This window comes from Plecotus auritus, assembly GCF_963455305.1.
Source record: "Plecotus auritus genome assembly, chromosome: 1".
Taxonomy (NCBI): domain Eukaryota; kingdom Metazoa; phylum Chordata; class Mammalia; order Chiroptera; family Vespertilionidae; genus Plecotus; species Plecotus auritus.
Window position 1 is genome coordinate 222,705,971 of NC_137770.1, and position 17,045 is coordinate 222,723,015.

The following is a 17,045-nucleotide window of genomic DNA, read 5'->3' on the forward strand; positions in this document are numbered from 1 at the left end:
AATTGAAAATAACTCCCGTAGCCTGACCATTATAATTTTTTTTTTTTAAATGGTAGTTTCAAGTACAATTAGGAAAACAAAAAGTCAATTCCACATAGCTCAGCAGAGTGATAGGGTCGGGTCTATCTATTCCTTTGGACTTCAGTCAATGTTTTAATAATGCAACACATAAGATCTTAAATTGCCTCATACATGTTTATAATATATACTTAGCATTTCTTTTCCAGGGCAAAGATTATAAACACACATGTGTTTATACAAATAGTATTCTTAAGAATATGACCTTTTCTTCCATTTGAAAGGAGGAGAAGGCCTTCATATTCAAATCTGATATTGAAATTTTTGTTTCAACTTGAAACTAGAGGAGTTAAAGAATAGAAGCCTTATCAAACAGATGTTTTTAAAGAACCGGGAAAGTGTCAAAATTACTCTAAAACTAAGAGAATTGGTCTGAAGTTTTACCCAGAAGTTTGGATGAAAGATAATAATGACATTTCCTGAGCATTTGCAATGCTCTGAGCACAATTCAAAGTGCTTTGTATATATTGTCACTCTTCTAAACTTAATATTAATTCCATCATCAGTATCCCCATTTTATAGATGAGGAAACTGAGGCATGGAGCAGCTGAGTATCCTTGCCCCAGCTCAAACAGCTAGGAACTGTTAAAGCTGGGATTCACACACAAGCAAGCAGTCAGCTTGGGAGGCCACACTTCTCCCACTAAACTATACTGGATCTAGATGCTACAGCAAATAAACCAGGAAAGTATTGGTTTGGCCAACTGGCAAATAAATAGCTCAGATTCCTTCCTCCCTCCCTCACTCCCTCCCTTTTTTCCCAGAAAAGAAGGGAGAGGAAGAGATAGAAACATTAATGATGAGAGAGAATCATTAATCAGTTGCCTCCTGCACGCCCCCATTGGGGATAAAGCCCGAAACTCAAGCATGTGCCCTGACTAAGAATTAAACTGTGACCTCCTGGTTCATGGGTTGACGCTCAATCACTGAGCCATGCTGATTTCTGTTGTGTCATTATAATTTGTTTTGTTTTTTCTTTAGATAGATTTAATTGTCCTTCAAATTTCCCTTAATACTCTTGTATATAATTCCTAGTGGTAGATTTAAAAAAAAATTAATGATGCTCCCAGTCCTTATTAAATGATGAAACCTTAGCAGCCATTAATTTTTTATGTTTTTACCAAGCATTTTAAGACCATGGAGGAATGCTTATAAAATGCAGGATACAAATTTGCTAGAAGCCAAAAAAAACCCCACTCCAAAAAAACTATCTTAAAAAAAGATAAGTTTAATTTTAGCTATCATTGAGTAGCAGAATTAGGAATGATTTCTTACTTACTTTTCTCAATTGTCCATAAAATTTACTTGAATACTTTTATAGTCCAAGAAATGAAATAACTTCATTTTTCAAAAGGCCAATCACAGTTTTTAATTACAAAAGCGCACTATGCAGCTCCTAGTGATAATTTTATTGTATAATTTAAAATTATTTCTACTGAGAAAAACAATAAAAAATAAAATCATGCCCTAGCCGGTTTGGCGCAGTGGGTAGAGTATCAGCCCATGGACTGAAGGGTCTCAGGTTCAACTCCAGTCAAGGGCACATACCTCGGTTGCAAGGTCAATCTCCAGTCCTGGTCCGGGCCCATGTGAAAGGCAACCAATCGATGTGTCTCTCTCAGATCAGTGTTTCTCTCTGTGTCTCTCCGCCCTTCCACTCTCTAAAAATCAATGGAAAAATATCCTCAGGTGAGGAATATATATATATATATAATTTCCACAGACCCCTGAGCTGTATGAGTGAAGGTGGCACAGTTTAGACCTGTACTATCATATATGATTCTAAATTACTTAATTCTATTTAATTCTAAATTAGTTAAAATTAAATATAATGATAAGTTCAATTTATCAGTCATGCTAGCCCCATTTTAATTGCTCAGTAACCACAGGTGGCTAGTGGCAGCTTTTCCATCACCACAGAAAGTTGTATTGCATAGCACTGGTTTATTTTTTTTAATATATATTTCTTTATTAATTTCAGAGAGGAAAAGAGAAGGAGAGAGAGATAGAAACATCAATGATGAGAGAGAAGCATTGATAGGCTGCCTCCTGAACATCCCCTACTGGGGATCGAGCCCACAACCCAGGCATGTGCCCTTGGCCAGAATCAAACCCGGAACCCATCAGTCTGCAGGCTGACGCTCTCCACTGAGCCAAGCTGGCCAGGGCACAGCACTGGTTTAGAAGAACACAGATCTGAGGCCAGACAACTTGGCATCAAGTCCCAGTACTAGCTGCTACTTGCTATGTGAAATGGGCAATTTACTCAACCTCTCTGAGCTTACTTCCCCACAGACAAATTGGGACTAATGATAATATCACTTACCATGTAAGGCGATTAAGATCAAATAAGATAGTGCATGTGACACTGCTCTGAAAACTATGGTGTGGCTTACCAGGTAGTTGCTGCTTCACAAGTCTCCCGGTTTGAGCTTAATCTCTCTGAGGACTGATTTCTAAATCCAGGACTTTTGCTTGAATGGCACCATTAAAGTCACAGTTAGTCGCTCTTGACCACAGCTCCTCGGCCAAGTCCTTGGCAATTTGACTGGTCCAATTCTTCCTTGTGAAAAGCTTCAGCGCACAGCTCTGTATCTATCTTGTACAGCACCTCAAAGTTTTTCTTAACAGTGTAAATACATTGCTCTATTTCCATTCCCAACTGAAAAAGACTGTATTTTTAAAAGAAAAGAAAGAGGCTTTGTCTGCCAAAGAAATAAATGTGGGTGAAGTGCTATCACTGAAGGGAAATCGATCTGAGTTGACAGTGCAGGAATTAAGCAAAAGATGTTGCCATTTGCTGCAAGAGCGTAAGGTTTTCACTGGCAATTACAGCAGGTTCTCCCTTCAAAGCTGATTAAGCGGAAGTACTTGCTCATTCATTCTGAATGTTTTTCCGAGTCACTTCTGGTTTTTCGTGCAATACCACTCGACTAATTAGACTATTTTAGAGCTGCTGTGTTTCCAGAGCAGGTCTCCATGTTATTTCTCATACAACCACCTGATGGTTAAGCATGAGCCTTGTATGTCTTCAAAAAAAGGGGGGAGGGGGGAGATGGGGGGGGAGGAGTCAGGTTCTAGCTGCACTCGGTGCAGATGCCACACTCACCCCTCCTTCTGCCTCCCCCAGGTTTCCAGCAGCCGTGGATGCCTCTGACATTATGACTGCAGAAGATTCCACTGCAGCCATGAGCAGCGACTCGGCCCCCGCGTCCTCGGCCAGGGTGCCCGAGGGCGTGGCGGGCGCGCCCAACGAGGCGGCGCTGCTGGCGCTGCTGGAGCGCACGGGCTACACGATGGTGCAGGAGAACGGGCAGCGCAAGTACGGCGGCCCGCCGCCCGGCTGGGAGGGCGCACACCCGCAGCGCGGCTGCGAGGTCTTCGTGGGCAAGATCCCGCGCGACGTGTACGAGGACGAGCTGGTGCCGGTGTTCGAGACGGTGGGCCGCATCTACGAGCTGCGCCTCATGATGGACTTCGATGGCAAGAACCGAGGCTACGCCTTCGTCATGTACTGCCACAAGGCCGAGGCCAAGCGCGCCGTGCGCGAGCTCAACAACTACGAGATCCGCCCGGGCCGCCTGCTCGGCGTGTGCTGCAGCGTCGACAACTGCCGCCTCTTCATCGGCGGCATCCCCAAGATGAAGAAGCGCGAGGAGATCCTGGAGGAGATCTCCAAGGTCACCGAGGGCGTGCTGGACGTGATCGTCTACGCCAGCGCCGCCGACAAGATGAAGAACCGCGGCTTCGCCTTCGTGGAGTACGAGAGCCACCGGGCGGCGGCCATGGCGCGCCGCAAGCTCATGCCCGGCCGCATCCAGCTCTGGGGCCACCAGATCGCCGTGGACTGGGCCGAGCCCGAGATCGACGTGGACGAGGACGTGATGGAGACCGTGAAGATCCTCTACGTGCGAAACCTCATGATCGAGACCACGGAGGACACCATCAAGAAGGTCTTCGGCCAGTTCAACCCCGGCTGCGTGGAGCGCGTCAAGAAGATCCGCGACTACGCCTTCGTGCACTTCGCCAGCCGCGAGGACGCCGTGCACGCCATGAACCACCTCAATGGCACCGAGCTGGAGGGCTCGTGCCTCGAGGTGACACTGGCCAAGCCGGTGGACAAGGAGCAGTACTCGCGCTACCAGAAGGCGGCCAAGGGCGGCGGCGCGGCCGAGGCGGCCGCCGTGCAGCAGCCCAGCTACGTGTACTCGTGCGACCCCTACACGCTGGCCTACTATGGCTACCCCTACAACGCGCTCATCGGGCCCAACAGGGAATACTTCGTGAAAGGTTAGTGGGGACTGTTCTCCTGGGTAGGCCCCCCAGAGCCCTGTCTGCTAGGCGGTGTTGTGGCTGTAACCGAGCTGGTGGAGGCTGACCCCCTACCCACCCTCATTTGGATGTCCTTCTGGGTTCTGTTCTTTGCTGGCACTTAAGGAATTCACCTCTATAGCATTGAGAGACATGCAGAAGCTTCCTGTGTATGGAGTGAGCAGTAAAATCAGGGGGCATCCAAGCTCTTGCATGCTGCCTTTCTGGGATCCCCCTAGCTGTGGTCTAGTCTCCAGGTACTCAGGTTAAAACCTGCTTGTGAAATTCTGTCTTTAGAAGGTTGCGGGGTAGAGGGCACAACGTTGTTGGTTTGCTTTTTTGTTTGTTTGTTTGTTTGTTTTTCGATCATTTGACTAGGTACCGTAAAACCAAGCACTCCATCAGGAAACAGAATACCAAGATTCTGGGTCCTGCTCTTGGATTGACTAGCTCTGTGACTTCAGTCAGCCTCTCCCCCCTCCCTAGGCTGGTTTTCTCACGCATAAAATGAGGAAGATAAACCAGCAGTTCCCTTCCAGTTCTCACTTTTTTGCAATCTATGACATTTTTCTCTACTGAAGTTACAGTGGCAGGCAATCCTAGGAACTCGCCCTGCAAGTTCGTCTCTTGCATCCGGCAGGCATACTTAGGATGGGAGTCTAGGCTGCAGGGGAATGTTGGAATCATCTTTACCAGCTCCTTGAACAGCAAAGGTGTAGCCCCCCTGCCACTTAGACCCGGGGCAAACATCTAAACGCTAAGCACCTTGCGTTAAGGTCTGCCCCCTGTGCTGTCACTGTTGGTTGCTCACCATGTTTTGTGTTGTTATTATAAGCAGGCAGCATAAGAGGCCGGGGTCGAGGTGCAGCCGGCAACAGAGCCCCAGGGCCCAGGGGTTCCTACCTCGGGGGATATTCTGCTGGCCGTGGCATATATAGCCGATATCATGAAGGGAAAGGAAAGCAGCAAGAAAAAGGATTTGAACTTGTACCGAATTTGGAAATCTCTACTGTCAACCCAGTTGCCATTAAACCTGGTGCAGGTCAGTATAAATGAGAGCGAGATTGCATCCGTTCAGCCTAAATCCCAACCCTCTCTTTGCAAGCGACCCCAAGCCTACCTCGGGTTCATGCACATGGGTTTCTCCTCTTGTAGGCAACCAGAGATTAGGCAAAGAATGTGGCCTCCTGACTGTTCTTAACCTGGAATTTAAGAGGACTGTCTAGTTTTGACCATGCTCAAGTCCAACTTCCCAATAGTGGGTTTTTCAAATGTGTGTCATCCATTGTTAGGCTTTTTCTCAATCTATGACTGAGTCGGCAGAGTTGTGGGGGCAGGTGGGAGGTAATGGAAGAATATGAGGCTGTTCTGTATCTTCTATCAGCTAAAAACTGTCTTTTCCTTTACTAAATCCGATTTCTACTCTAGCCATCAGAAGCCAGAGGGTGCAGCTAGCTTATTGCCATTCTGAGAGTTGTAGAAAATTCCCCTTCTGGAGCAACTAGCACTACTTGTCCCTTTTCATGGACTTAACCAGCCTGGACGTCCCGGGAACAAGAGAACAAGGCAGTTGCTAATTGCCTGGATTCCAATTCCCTGCACCCATTTCCTCCTCTCGCTGGATCAATAGATTGAGTAGGGGTGCTCAAGTGATTCAAGCCAGGAACCTTGAACTTTGCCTTCACCTCCAGGCCTCTCAAACCAGTTTGCCAGTGTTGTGCCCATTGGTGAGACAGGTCTTTCTGGCCCTAACCTGCAAGGAACTTTATTTAACTCCACTGTGTGAGCACAGCACAAAGTCCCTATTAACATTGTAAAAAGCCAGTAGTGGGTAATGGGGGTGATCCTCCTCCTGCCCGCTTCCTGGTTTCCCTGAGGGTAGATTGAAGAGCTCTTGGAGAGACCCCTCACTTCGAAGTTCAGCTACTCTGATTTTCTTCTGGTCCTTCTAGCTAACACAGTCAAGGGCTCTGCTCGTTTGGGGCAGAAGGTTTGCGTAGGCCACCTAGGGCTTAAAAGCATTTTCCCAGTAGAACTTCCTTTTGAATTTAATTCAGTGCTATGATTTGGGTTTTTGTTTTGGAAGGGGGGATGTATGTATATTTGTTGGTTTTTGTTTGTTTGGGCCTGTGAAAAAAATCTGCAATTTCTGCAATTCAGTGACTCCTTAGACTGGCTTTCCGTATAAATGCCATTAATGTCATAATCATTGTAAAACGGATCCTGTGTCTTTCTGTAACTCCATAAAACCGAGCCTGGAGACACGCCACGTCTACTTGTTGGAAAAGGGGCTCCGGTTGGCAAGCTGCAGTAGCTAAGGTTTAACTAGAGAAGAGAACTCTTTAAACCATCTTTAAGGGCATAGTCGTGTCCTGGGGCCCCAGGTAGAAATTCCTGTGGGCGGATAACCAGAACAAGCCAGAGTTACTCTGCACAACTCCAGTGTGGCTGAAACTACAACCTTCTCTGAGCCCCCACCCCTTCGCATCTATCTCTGTTCAGTCCAGACAGTGAGAACTTCTCATGGTAGGAGAGCCACCAGGGCAGTGATGAAGTGTTGGCACAAGACCATATGGTTGGAAAGGCAAATGAAAGATTTGCTTAAAGCTTTAGGTAGATTTTATTGAATGACCATGCCATGTTTAGCCTACAGTCAAATCTGGTTCTTTACCTTATATATTAAGTCAGCTTTTTTTTTCAAAAAATTTTTTTTTATTGATTTTAGAGAGGAAAGGAGAGGGAGAGAGAGAGAAACATCAATGATGAGAGAGAATCATTGATTGGCTGCCTCCTGCACGCCCCCTACTGGGGATCGAGCCCACAACCCGGGCATGTGCCCTTGGCCGGAATCGAACCTGGGACCCCTCAGTCCGCAGGCTGACGCTCTTTCCATTGAGCCAAACCAGCTAGGGCTTAAGTCAGCTTTGATTAGAATAAATGTACCTACTGTTGGAGAAAGACCATAAATGAAAGGATATTTGTGTATGCATTTCATATTCTTGCTTATCCTTTCAACACACACACATACACACACACCCCACATGCACTCGCACAAATGCCCCCAAATCAGGGATAGTATATTTTTCTTTTTACCTCTCTTTATCATACACTGACATTTGATAACTCCTATCTGTTTACATCTCAGAGAAATGAGTTGGGCTTTACTCACAGAAACACCTCTTCAAATTGGCAGGTCCCATTAAAAAAAAAAAAGTCACTACTGCTTCACTATTGAGTGGACATTAGAAAATTAGGGAATTTTTTATTTTTATGATGTATTTTTCCTTGAGTCAGTAATGTTGAAATCTGAAACACAGGGTGGGGAAGATGTACACAGAGCTCTGAGTGCTCAGAGTGAAACCCTCCACAGCACCTGCTTCGTGGAACGCGGTGAAAGTGAAAGGGCATAGGTCTGATCAGGGGAGAACTGAGTGAGAAAGGGGCTTATTCACCCCGTGGGGCCTCCAGCCTCTGTTCTCATTTCTTATTCTGATCCTATTTTCTCAGTTACAAGGCCCCTTCTTGCTCTGTAGGACATCAAGAGTAAGATTCAAAATGAGATTTTTCAATCCAGAGTTACTTTGCACAGCCCCCGTGCAGCTGAAACTAACAGGGAAACGGTGCAGAAACCTAACCCTAGACTTTCCCCCCGTGATGATCGATTGGGAGCCTACGTCCATGCCCACATGGTTCCTTTCGAAAGGCCAGCGGGGCGGGGGCGGGGCCGCGGGTACCTGCCACCTCCTCTCTCTCCTTCTTTGGTAGCACCGCCACACCTGTACTAAGAAAGCATAAGTTAGCAGGGAGAAGCCCATGGCTGCCAAACTTGGTTTTTAAAAACATCAAGAAAGTGATGCACCTGTTTCCCTCTTACTTCTCTTGCAGTGGCCATCCCTGCCATTGGGGCCCAGTATTCCATGTTTCAGGCGGCTCCTGCTCCTAAAATGATTGAAGATGGTAAAATCCACGCAATGGAGCACATGATCAGCCCCATCGCCGTGCAGCCAGATCCAGCCAGCGCCGCTGCCGCCGCTGCCGCTGCCGCCGTCATTCCTGCGGTGTCAACGCCGCCGCCTTTCCAGGTACAGTTCCTGCCGCAGTCATTGTACTTGGTGTGTGAGGCCTCCCTTTGCATGGATTCATTTACTGCTCCGCAGGGGAGCTCATTGTGTGCCTAGCTCTCCGCTAGAACTATGGAATCGGGTGGCAGAAAAAACGTTTAACATAAACCATGACAGGACATAACAATTTTCAATAACAATTGCATTACTCTACTATTACCACTGTGTGAAAGATGGGAAGCAATACACACAAATGCCGTGTAATTTTTTAGTGTCACAATATTGTGCTTACTATTTTTTTTTTATGACACAATAATTTTTAACTCATGTTTTTTGTTAAGGTGCAAGTGTCAGGGAGATGGTTCCCAGGTTCACATTCCTAACTGCAGTTCAATGAAGAATTTTGTTTTTAAACCTCGCTGTGTATAAATATGTACATTTGTATATGTGTATACATATATAAGCATGTATGTACATGGAGAGAGAAATATCTGTAGAGGTAGAGGTATGTGAAACCTTATACAATCTGCGCGTAATCACCTCCTCCAAGCATATCCTACTATTCCCACATCTCTCCCAATCCACCCTCACCTTTCACCCTTCTTCTCCACCTTTGCACACAGTGTTCTTATGTGCGGCTTCCTCCATCTCATCTCATTTCAGCATCTTCCCCACCCACCTGGCCTTGGAAGTCTCATTACCTACAGCATTACTTGGCATATGACTGTCAGTATGTTCCATCTCCCCAATTAAAATGAAGCTCCGCCAGCCCTGGCTGGTTTTGCTCAGTGGTTACAGCTTCAGACTGACTATTTCCGGTCAAGGGCATGTACCTGGGTTGCAGGTTTAATCCCTGGCCCCCGTTGGGGCACGTGCAGGAGGCAACCAATCTCTCCCTCTCTCCCTCTTTCTCTCTCTCCCTCTCTCCCTTCTTTCTTCCCTCCCTCCCACTCCTACCTCCCTCCTTCCCTCCCCACCCCACTTCCTTCCACTCTCTCTAAAAATCAATAGAATAAATATCCTTAGGCTCCTCCAGACGAGGGCTACATCTTGCATTTCTTTGTCTCTTCAGTGCATAGCACAGTGAGAGACAGCCATTTATCCAATCAGAAAATAAAGTCTTGTTAAGCTATTCTTTGTGAGGCAGTGAAATGCCTGCCCGGTCAACAAGCACAAATACTCTGGCCTGGGGTCTCTTATCTAATGGAATAAGAATTACCCAGGGAACAGAGATTCTCAAACCTCAGAGGATTCCAATTCACAGAACTGCACTGCGGTTCTAGAATCCACGTTCTGTACAAGCTCCTCAGTGATGCTGCAGCAGCCAGGCTTGTGAGCGCCGAAGTGGGATGCTGCTCGCTTGCATTTGCCCACTTGAGCACCAGTCTGGACCGCACTATTCAGAAAGGTGAAAGTGCATTCACCTACCAATATGTCACCGAGTGTTCTCTAACTCAGGAAGCTGCAGCCCAAAAAAGGAATAGGTGTCACTGATTCACACTGTAGAATGACAGCCAAGTGTCATTACTGCTTGTGAACTGTGAATATCTACAGTAACCTACAAGCGATACTTGGTGGAATGTCTGTAATAATTTCTAATTCCTCTTTATTAAGAAACGCGTGAACTTCTGTCTTTGGCATGTAGCATCGGCTCTGGTCAGGCCCAGATTCCAGGCCTCACACGCGTGTTGACTAGCAGGCTGTTGCTGTCTCTTGTCACTCTGCACTGGATGTCACCTTCAGAGTCTTTATTTGATGTCTCTGCTTAAGAATTTGCTCACTGTACAATCATCAATCAGTTGATCCTTTGGAGAATTTTCCCTCCTTCAGTGTATTCTGCAGAATGCCTGGTGCTACTTACTGTTTTAACCTGGGAATGGCTCCTTGGGGTGTGCCTGGCCTTGGTCTGTCCCTCAAACCTACGTGCTCTGTGTCCTGCCTCTCTGGCCTTTGACCTGGCTTCTCTGCCTATTCCCGGTCAAGGGCATGTACCTGGGTTGTTGCTCCATCCTCACCCCGTCTGTGTTCTCTGCCAAACCGCAGCAGAGCAAGGAGCATTTTAAACACTGCTGGTTGGTGGATAGAACACATTTCTGAGCCCAGGTGTTGGGTTGGACTGTAGCATTTGGGAAGGTTTCTCTCTGATGTCACTTCCCCTGCGATGACCCTCCTTTGTGCATTTGTCAGTAAATGTATGTCCACACATTGGGAAAAGATTGCTTGGGTCTTGCTGTGAACCAGTCTTCCCAGTTCCAAAGTTCCTCTCCCGAGTTGTAAAATGTTGCCAAAGAGGTGTTTGTTGTTATAGGTTATAGAAGGCAGGCTTTCAAGTACAGGCTCTGGAGTCACAGTGCCACCGCTCCAAAGCTGTTCCTCCCTGTGCAAGCCACTTAGCACATGCTAACCTCTCCATGTAATCCCAGTACCAGCTTCATTAGTGGTCGTAATGATCCCATATGTCATACAAATAAGGCGCTTAGACTAGTGTCTGGCAAACCACAATCTCTCAGTTATTATTAGTATCATTAGTATAATTATTATTTTGGTTACAGTTACAAAAATGACTCTTAGATTATGAAGTTCTTTGAACATAGTTTTGTCACTCTGATTTGCAGATTTTGTAAAGGAATATATTCCTTTATAAAAAATCCAGGAGGAAATAATGTTTTAAACTTAATTCTCCACGTCATATGTCCTGAATTATTTGTAGATGCATTAAGACACGGAGACCGTAGCAGCATTTGCTATAAAGCATCCTGTGGGAGAGAAAGTGCTCCAGATATTTTGTTAAATGTATGTCTTATTTTACCAAAAGTCCCCTTCTCTGTCGCTGACACTTGGGGAAGTACTGAACCACCGTATGCCCTCTCTACTCATATTTGCTCTGAAAACATAGTGTGTTACACTTTCAGGTAGAGAGGAGGAAGTAGCAGGGACTTTTGCAATCGGTGGTGGCAGCTACATCGAGGCAGCTCTAGGTAGCTTATTTTTCCTGATTCATGTCCCCCTTATCCTCCAAAACCCAGCTCAGTGTCTCCACTTCTGAGATACTATCTCCAACTTCCCAGGTTAGTGGGTTCCTTTTGTAAGTTTCTACAACAATTTGTATGTATAGTGGTGTTACATCTTAGGTGGTTAAAACCATTACATTTGTTGAAAATTGTGTATGGTCGATATTTTTTAGGAACAGCTTACGAAGCTGCCCCTTTGCGGGGGGTCTGCATAATTTTTTCCATAAAGTTGTCAGTCCTTTCTCCTTGTTTTTGAAATATCATATTTCTTCAGTTAAGTATGAATTGAGGCAGCTGGCACGTATTTTAGGTCCCTGTTTTAGGGGGAAAATATGTTCTTATTGACTTTTAGAGAGAGGAAGGGAGAGAGAGAAACATCGACCGGTTGCCTCCGTAAGCACCCCAGGAACCAAACCCACAACCTCAGCATGTGCCCTGACCGGGAATCTAACCAGCAACCTTTTGGTGCACAGGACAACGCTGAACCAACTGAGCCACACCGGCCAGAGCTAAGGAAATTTTTAATTACTGACATCAACTCAGTGAAGGGTGGATTCTCAACTTCCTTCTCTAGTTCCCTGGGCGTATGCTGGTGGAGTGAATGGTGGGTAGAAGATTCCTTCAGCATTCTGGTTCTCACTTTCACCTGTGGAATGTGAATGAGCCTCGAGATGCAGCTCCGCCTTATCTTAATGGCGCTTTAAACAAATAACTGTTCTCTGTTTACTCCTCTACCTCCCCTCCCTGAGAGTGGGGACCTTTATTTTTACCTCTGGGAGTTGAAGGAAAGGATGGAGTTGTTAAATGAATGGATGACTAAATGGGGAAACGTGCTCCTGATCAGTAAGGGTTCTTTCTCTCCTCCTCAGGGCCGCCCCATAACTCCCGTGTACACGGTGGCTCCCAACATTCAGAGAATTCCCACTGCCGGCATCTACGGGGCCAGTTACGTTCCATTTGCTGCTCCGGCCACAGCCACGATCGCCACACTACAGAAGAACGCGGCCGCGGCCGCCGTCTACGGAGGATACGCAGGCTATATACCTCAGGCCTTCCCTGCTGCTGCTATTCAGGTTCCCATTCATGACATCTACCAGACATACTGATTCTGGGGGTGAGAGCGGAGACGAACCACGAAACTACCACTGAAGGAACACTTTACTATTTATGAAGAAAGAGCATGGTGGATCAGCACACATATGAAAGTGAAGAATGTCAAGTACCATACTGGAATATTTTATATACATGAAGTTTTCCCTAGTTTTTTAAGACTATTTTCAACTTAGCAGGCCTGTGTTCATACATTTCTAAGAGACTTGGAATGGTTCGTGCCTTAAGACCATCTCTTAAAAAATTTGTATGCTGTAGTACGTTTGTATAGAGGTTTTTGTTTTTTTGTATTTTTAAGGATATATTTTCAGTATGAAGGTTATTTTCTTAACTTCTGCACTCCAGAGATTTCTATTTTGTAGTACCTTCAATAATATATCAACTATATATTAAAAAGCACACTTGAGCAGCTAGGGAACTATTTTGAAAAATATATTCAATATTTAAAGATACAAACAATAGTGCTTTAAAACTATCACATAAGACGTTATTTTAAAAACTATACTGGAAAGTGCAATTTTAAAATGAGTAAAACCTCTATTTTTGCTGGCATTAAGGGTTGGCGGGGTTACCATGTGTTATCTACGATGGTTCTATTTTTTTTAAAGAAATTAAACACCCGGTCTCTCCTTAAGCCAACATTGGAAAGACTTGTCACACTTCTGGGTCCAAACACTGGAAAGCTCTCCCCTGCCACCATTACCCTGGGGCTAGCTCCTTCTCTCTGGGTCTTTGCCCTTAAACTTAATATTGCCTTCTACTCCCCTGCTCTTCCCTTCCTTCTACCCCCACCCCACCTCCCTGTGTGGCAAGTCTGGAGCAGATGAATTACTCTGGTAGAGAAAACATGGGTGGCTTTTGTACTTCTTCCTGGGTTTTTGTTGGGGATTTTTGTTTTTGGTTGGGGACATATTTTCAATAGCCCAGTATGTGTAAGCACAGATTTTAATAGTTTTCATAAGACATCTTTGCATAGCTATTTAATTGCCTGATATAAAACTTCAGTTCCTTCTCTCACACTTGTATTTTATTTGCTTTTGAAGTATGAGTTTGTAGAGACGATGAATGTCATTGTAGCAAGGCCCCCAGAGACTCCTGTTGCAGAAAGTGACGCTTCTAGTTGCCTTACCATGTTTCATGCAAAATGTCTGTGTTTCATGCAGAATGTCTGTGGTCGCCAGTGGCGTTAGAAATAGTATGTTTATTGGACAGGGCTTTCCCCCGTGGCTGTGCACGCCCAGGAGGAGGCAGGGGGACCTGCAGGAGTTAAGACATAGTTTGTAAATATCTCCTAAAGCGACTTTTTAGGTTTTTTATGTTGCAGAAGTTCATGGTATAGAGTTTAATGCAAAAGGAAACCATTTTATTTCAATGTTAATTAAGCGCTTTGTTTTATTAGGAAGTAAATATATTGTTGCAGTGTTTTGTGCCTGTTTAAAGGCTTTTGTTTAGCAGAGTGAATGTAAAATACAGTAAAATATTAAGATTGTCATCTACTTTATGAAATACATCAACATGGAATTTTTTTAAAGGCTCTACCAAGGAAGTGAGGTGTGCAATAAATAGCAAGGAACACAGTTGTGTTTTTATATAATACTAGAGACCCAGCAAATCTTTCCACTCTCTGAATTTTTGCTGGTGGCGGAATTCTTATTTGTGGATTAATAATAGGATCATGCCTCTAACAAATATTTTAGTTTTGTTTTAAATTTTAAATTAAGAGATTCCCAAATCCTGCACCCCCCTCCCACCCACTCCCAACCCCCGTCGCCAATTTAGAGTGGGATGAATTTTTTATATATAAGCAATATTTATTTATTGTGTAAAATTATTGAGCGCTCACAAAGGCCTTTAAACATTCCTAGCATTTCTTCCCATCATTCCTAAATGACATAAAGTAATTGTGCAATGTTCCTGATGATGTACCCAGCAAGCTGCATCCAAACCCAAATGCCGTTTGGATCAGAGCCTCATCCCTTGTCTTTGTGTGAAGGAAGTGGTCTCCTTGCAGTGTCTGATTGTCACAGAGGTCACTGGATGAGACTCTGACCCAGCGCTCTTACTGTATTTTACACGTGCCTGTACATTGTTTTGGGGGGAAAGAATAATAAAAAGAAAAGGAAAAATAATGATACCTTAACATGGCAAATGCCAGACTACCTTAAAAACAAATGTTGGTGACAGCCAGTTAAGTATCAGTGAGCCTCTTATAACTGTTTCTATTTCAAACCCATTTCACATACACTACTGAGGTAAGTTTATAACTTGAAATGTGAACTTTTTTTTTTTAGGGTTAAGAACAAACTATATAAATGTAAAAAAAAAAGCTTTAGAGTTTTCTGTTTTCAAACATGCTAGCGGCTTACTTCTCTTTAGTTGCTTTGTATTTGGAAAGCTTTTAAACTTATTTAGATCTTGCTCCATTTAAAATACATTCTTAGGATGTGTGTAGTAAATAAAGCTTTCTTTAAAGCAATTTCAAGACCTTATTCTAAGTTGTGTTTTCTTTATGTCATACTAGAGACCCATAACCTCTTTTGTTTTCTCTTCCTAACAAAATTAGAAAAACCCTTAACACCACAGAAGGAGTGAACTAATTCAGTACTTTCAGCTGGAAAACCAGCAAGTTGCTATCATGTTTTTTCATTTGAAATTGCCGTTGTAGATGGGGTAGTCGTAACTGTGAATTATTACTAGGTCAAACTTGAGCTCGGTTGGTTGAGAGTTGAGCTCGTGGACACTACTCAGCATCTGGATTGGAATAGGATGTGGCAGAGCCTGTCACGCGGTCACTAAAGTTTGTTTATGACCCTGTTAGGCTTTACACTCAACTTTAAATGGAGGCGGTTGGTGTGACATTGAGCTGTTTGGTGGTTTCGTGAAAGCGCTGGGGTGGCCTGAATGTTGGTCACGGCATAGGAAACCCACACCTTCTGTTTCTCCTTTCCACACTCTCAGCAAGGTTAGCAGAACACTTCCTTCCCCTTTCTCTAAAGTTCATCACTCACTTCAGACAGCGCCCATCAGCACAGCCAATCAAATGATTCAAGGGAAAGTGACGGGTTGTCAATGGAATTACTTCTAAAAATGGCCTCACATGGTTCTGCCATTGATTAAGAATTTTACCTTCTTAGTCTTGAGCTGCCTGAGTTATAGCGTCCGGATCCACATTCCCCTTAAAAAGATAAAGGCCCTTTTAGAGACAGAAGAGGCTTGGAAACTTTCCGGATGACAGATCATTAGGCAGTATTTTCAAGGGCAACCAGATCTGCTGATTCCTTCTTGTCCTAGGAGAAGAGTCCAGATGCCTTTCAAGTTACAGAATCCTACAAAATGTGAATTGCACTCTACTAGGGGCCAGGCTTTGTTCTAGGTGCTGCGGTGGCTATAGTATGAACAAAAGCAAAAAAAATCCTGCACCCACAGAGCTAACATTCCTGTGGGAGAACACAGACAAAAGGAGCAGGTAAATAGCAGGTGGGGTAAATGCTATGATTATATGATCCGGTAGGCTCCTGGGCTCAGGTGGACCTCAATAACTCAGTGAAGAAGGCAGGGCAGGCAATGTGACTGGCCAAGGTCATACAGCTGGTAGGAACCGGGACTGGAACCTGAGCTCAGACTCCAGTTCCCAGATTCTTTCTAACAGCTCTGACCCTGGAAATGCGTAAAACCAGTCACGCCAACCACCTACTTCAGAGCCCAGAAAAAGGAAACAACGGATTTTTTTTTTTTTTTTTTTAACAAGGGTAGCTTCTTTGTTGTTGTTGTTGGCTAAAGGTGTGTTTTCATATGCATCCTCTTTTCTTGGGGGATGGGAATGAAGGTAGAATGGCTGAAAATGCACACTCTCAGCATGAAGACATAGCAGCTCTAGGTGAGGCTGCTGGACATGTGTTCTCTGGTAGATTTAAGGCGTTCTGTCTATGAGGCCATCCCAGAGAGGATGGAGGAGGCTAGAGAATGATCATGGGGAGATAATTCCTTCGGATCTTCCACTAAAATAGGTATCCCATGCATGTTTTTATTCCAAAAATATCAGTCATGACAACATACATAAGCACTAATTTAGTTGACAGAACAATTAGCAGGCCAGCAGCCATCGCTGGCATATGCTGCGCTGGGTGTATTTTGTCAGCTATAATTGACTTCACTGGCTTACCAGGCCCTATTTTAAGGATATTAGGGCCTTTGACATTTTAAAAGAAATGTATAGTATATTACTTCAAGTATTATGTGATTTTTTTTTAATAATCCTGTGGGCACAAAATGTGGCATGGCTGCTTTGATGAAATGGCGTTTTGACACCATGACCCTAAAAAATTGCTGGGTAGGTAGGATGGTAGAGATACACCCACTTGATCCTTGCCCTACCACACTTTGACCCATTCCCCATCTCTGACCACTCAAGGTCAAGGGCAGGATTAGACTTAAATATAGAATGAGACTCAAGAGATATCCACAAAGTGTTTGC

General features: G+C 44.6%; 1 protein-coding gene across 4 annotated transcripts in view; it reads left to right on the forward strand.

The window, feature by feature from the left end:
- RBM47 (RNA binding motif protein 47) overlaps positions 1–15,059 on the forward strand; it is a 165,308-nt gene extending 150,249 nt beyond the window's left edge. For 2 of the 4 annotated variants that reach the window (XM_080677179.1, XM_080677178.1), the window contains 4 exons: positions 3,209–4,368; positions 5,225–5,431; positions 8,275–8,471; positions 12,331–15,059. In XM_080677179.1, the coding sequence (XP_080533305.1) occupies positions 3,240–4,368; positions 5,225–5,431; positions 8,275–8,471; positions 12,331–12,567 (1,770 nt within the window). In that variant the 5' untranslated portion in view covers positions 3,209–3,239 and the 3' untranslated portion in view covers positions 12,568–15,059. The remainder of the gene's footprint in view (positions 1–3,208; positions 4,369–5,224; positions 5,432–8,274; positions 8,472–12,330) is intronic. The other 2 variants (XM_080677180.1, XM_080677181.1) reach the window with 1 other exon arrangement.
- The last annotated feature ends 1,986 nt before the right edge of the window (positions 15,060–17,045 follow it).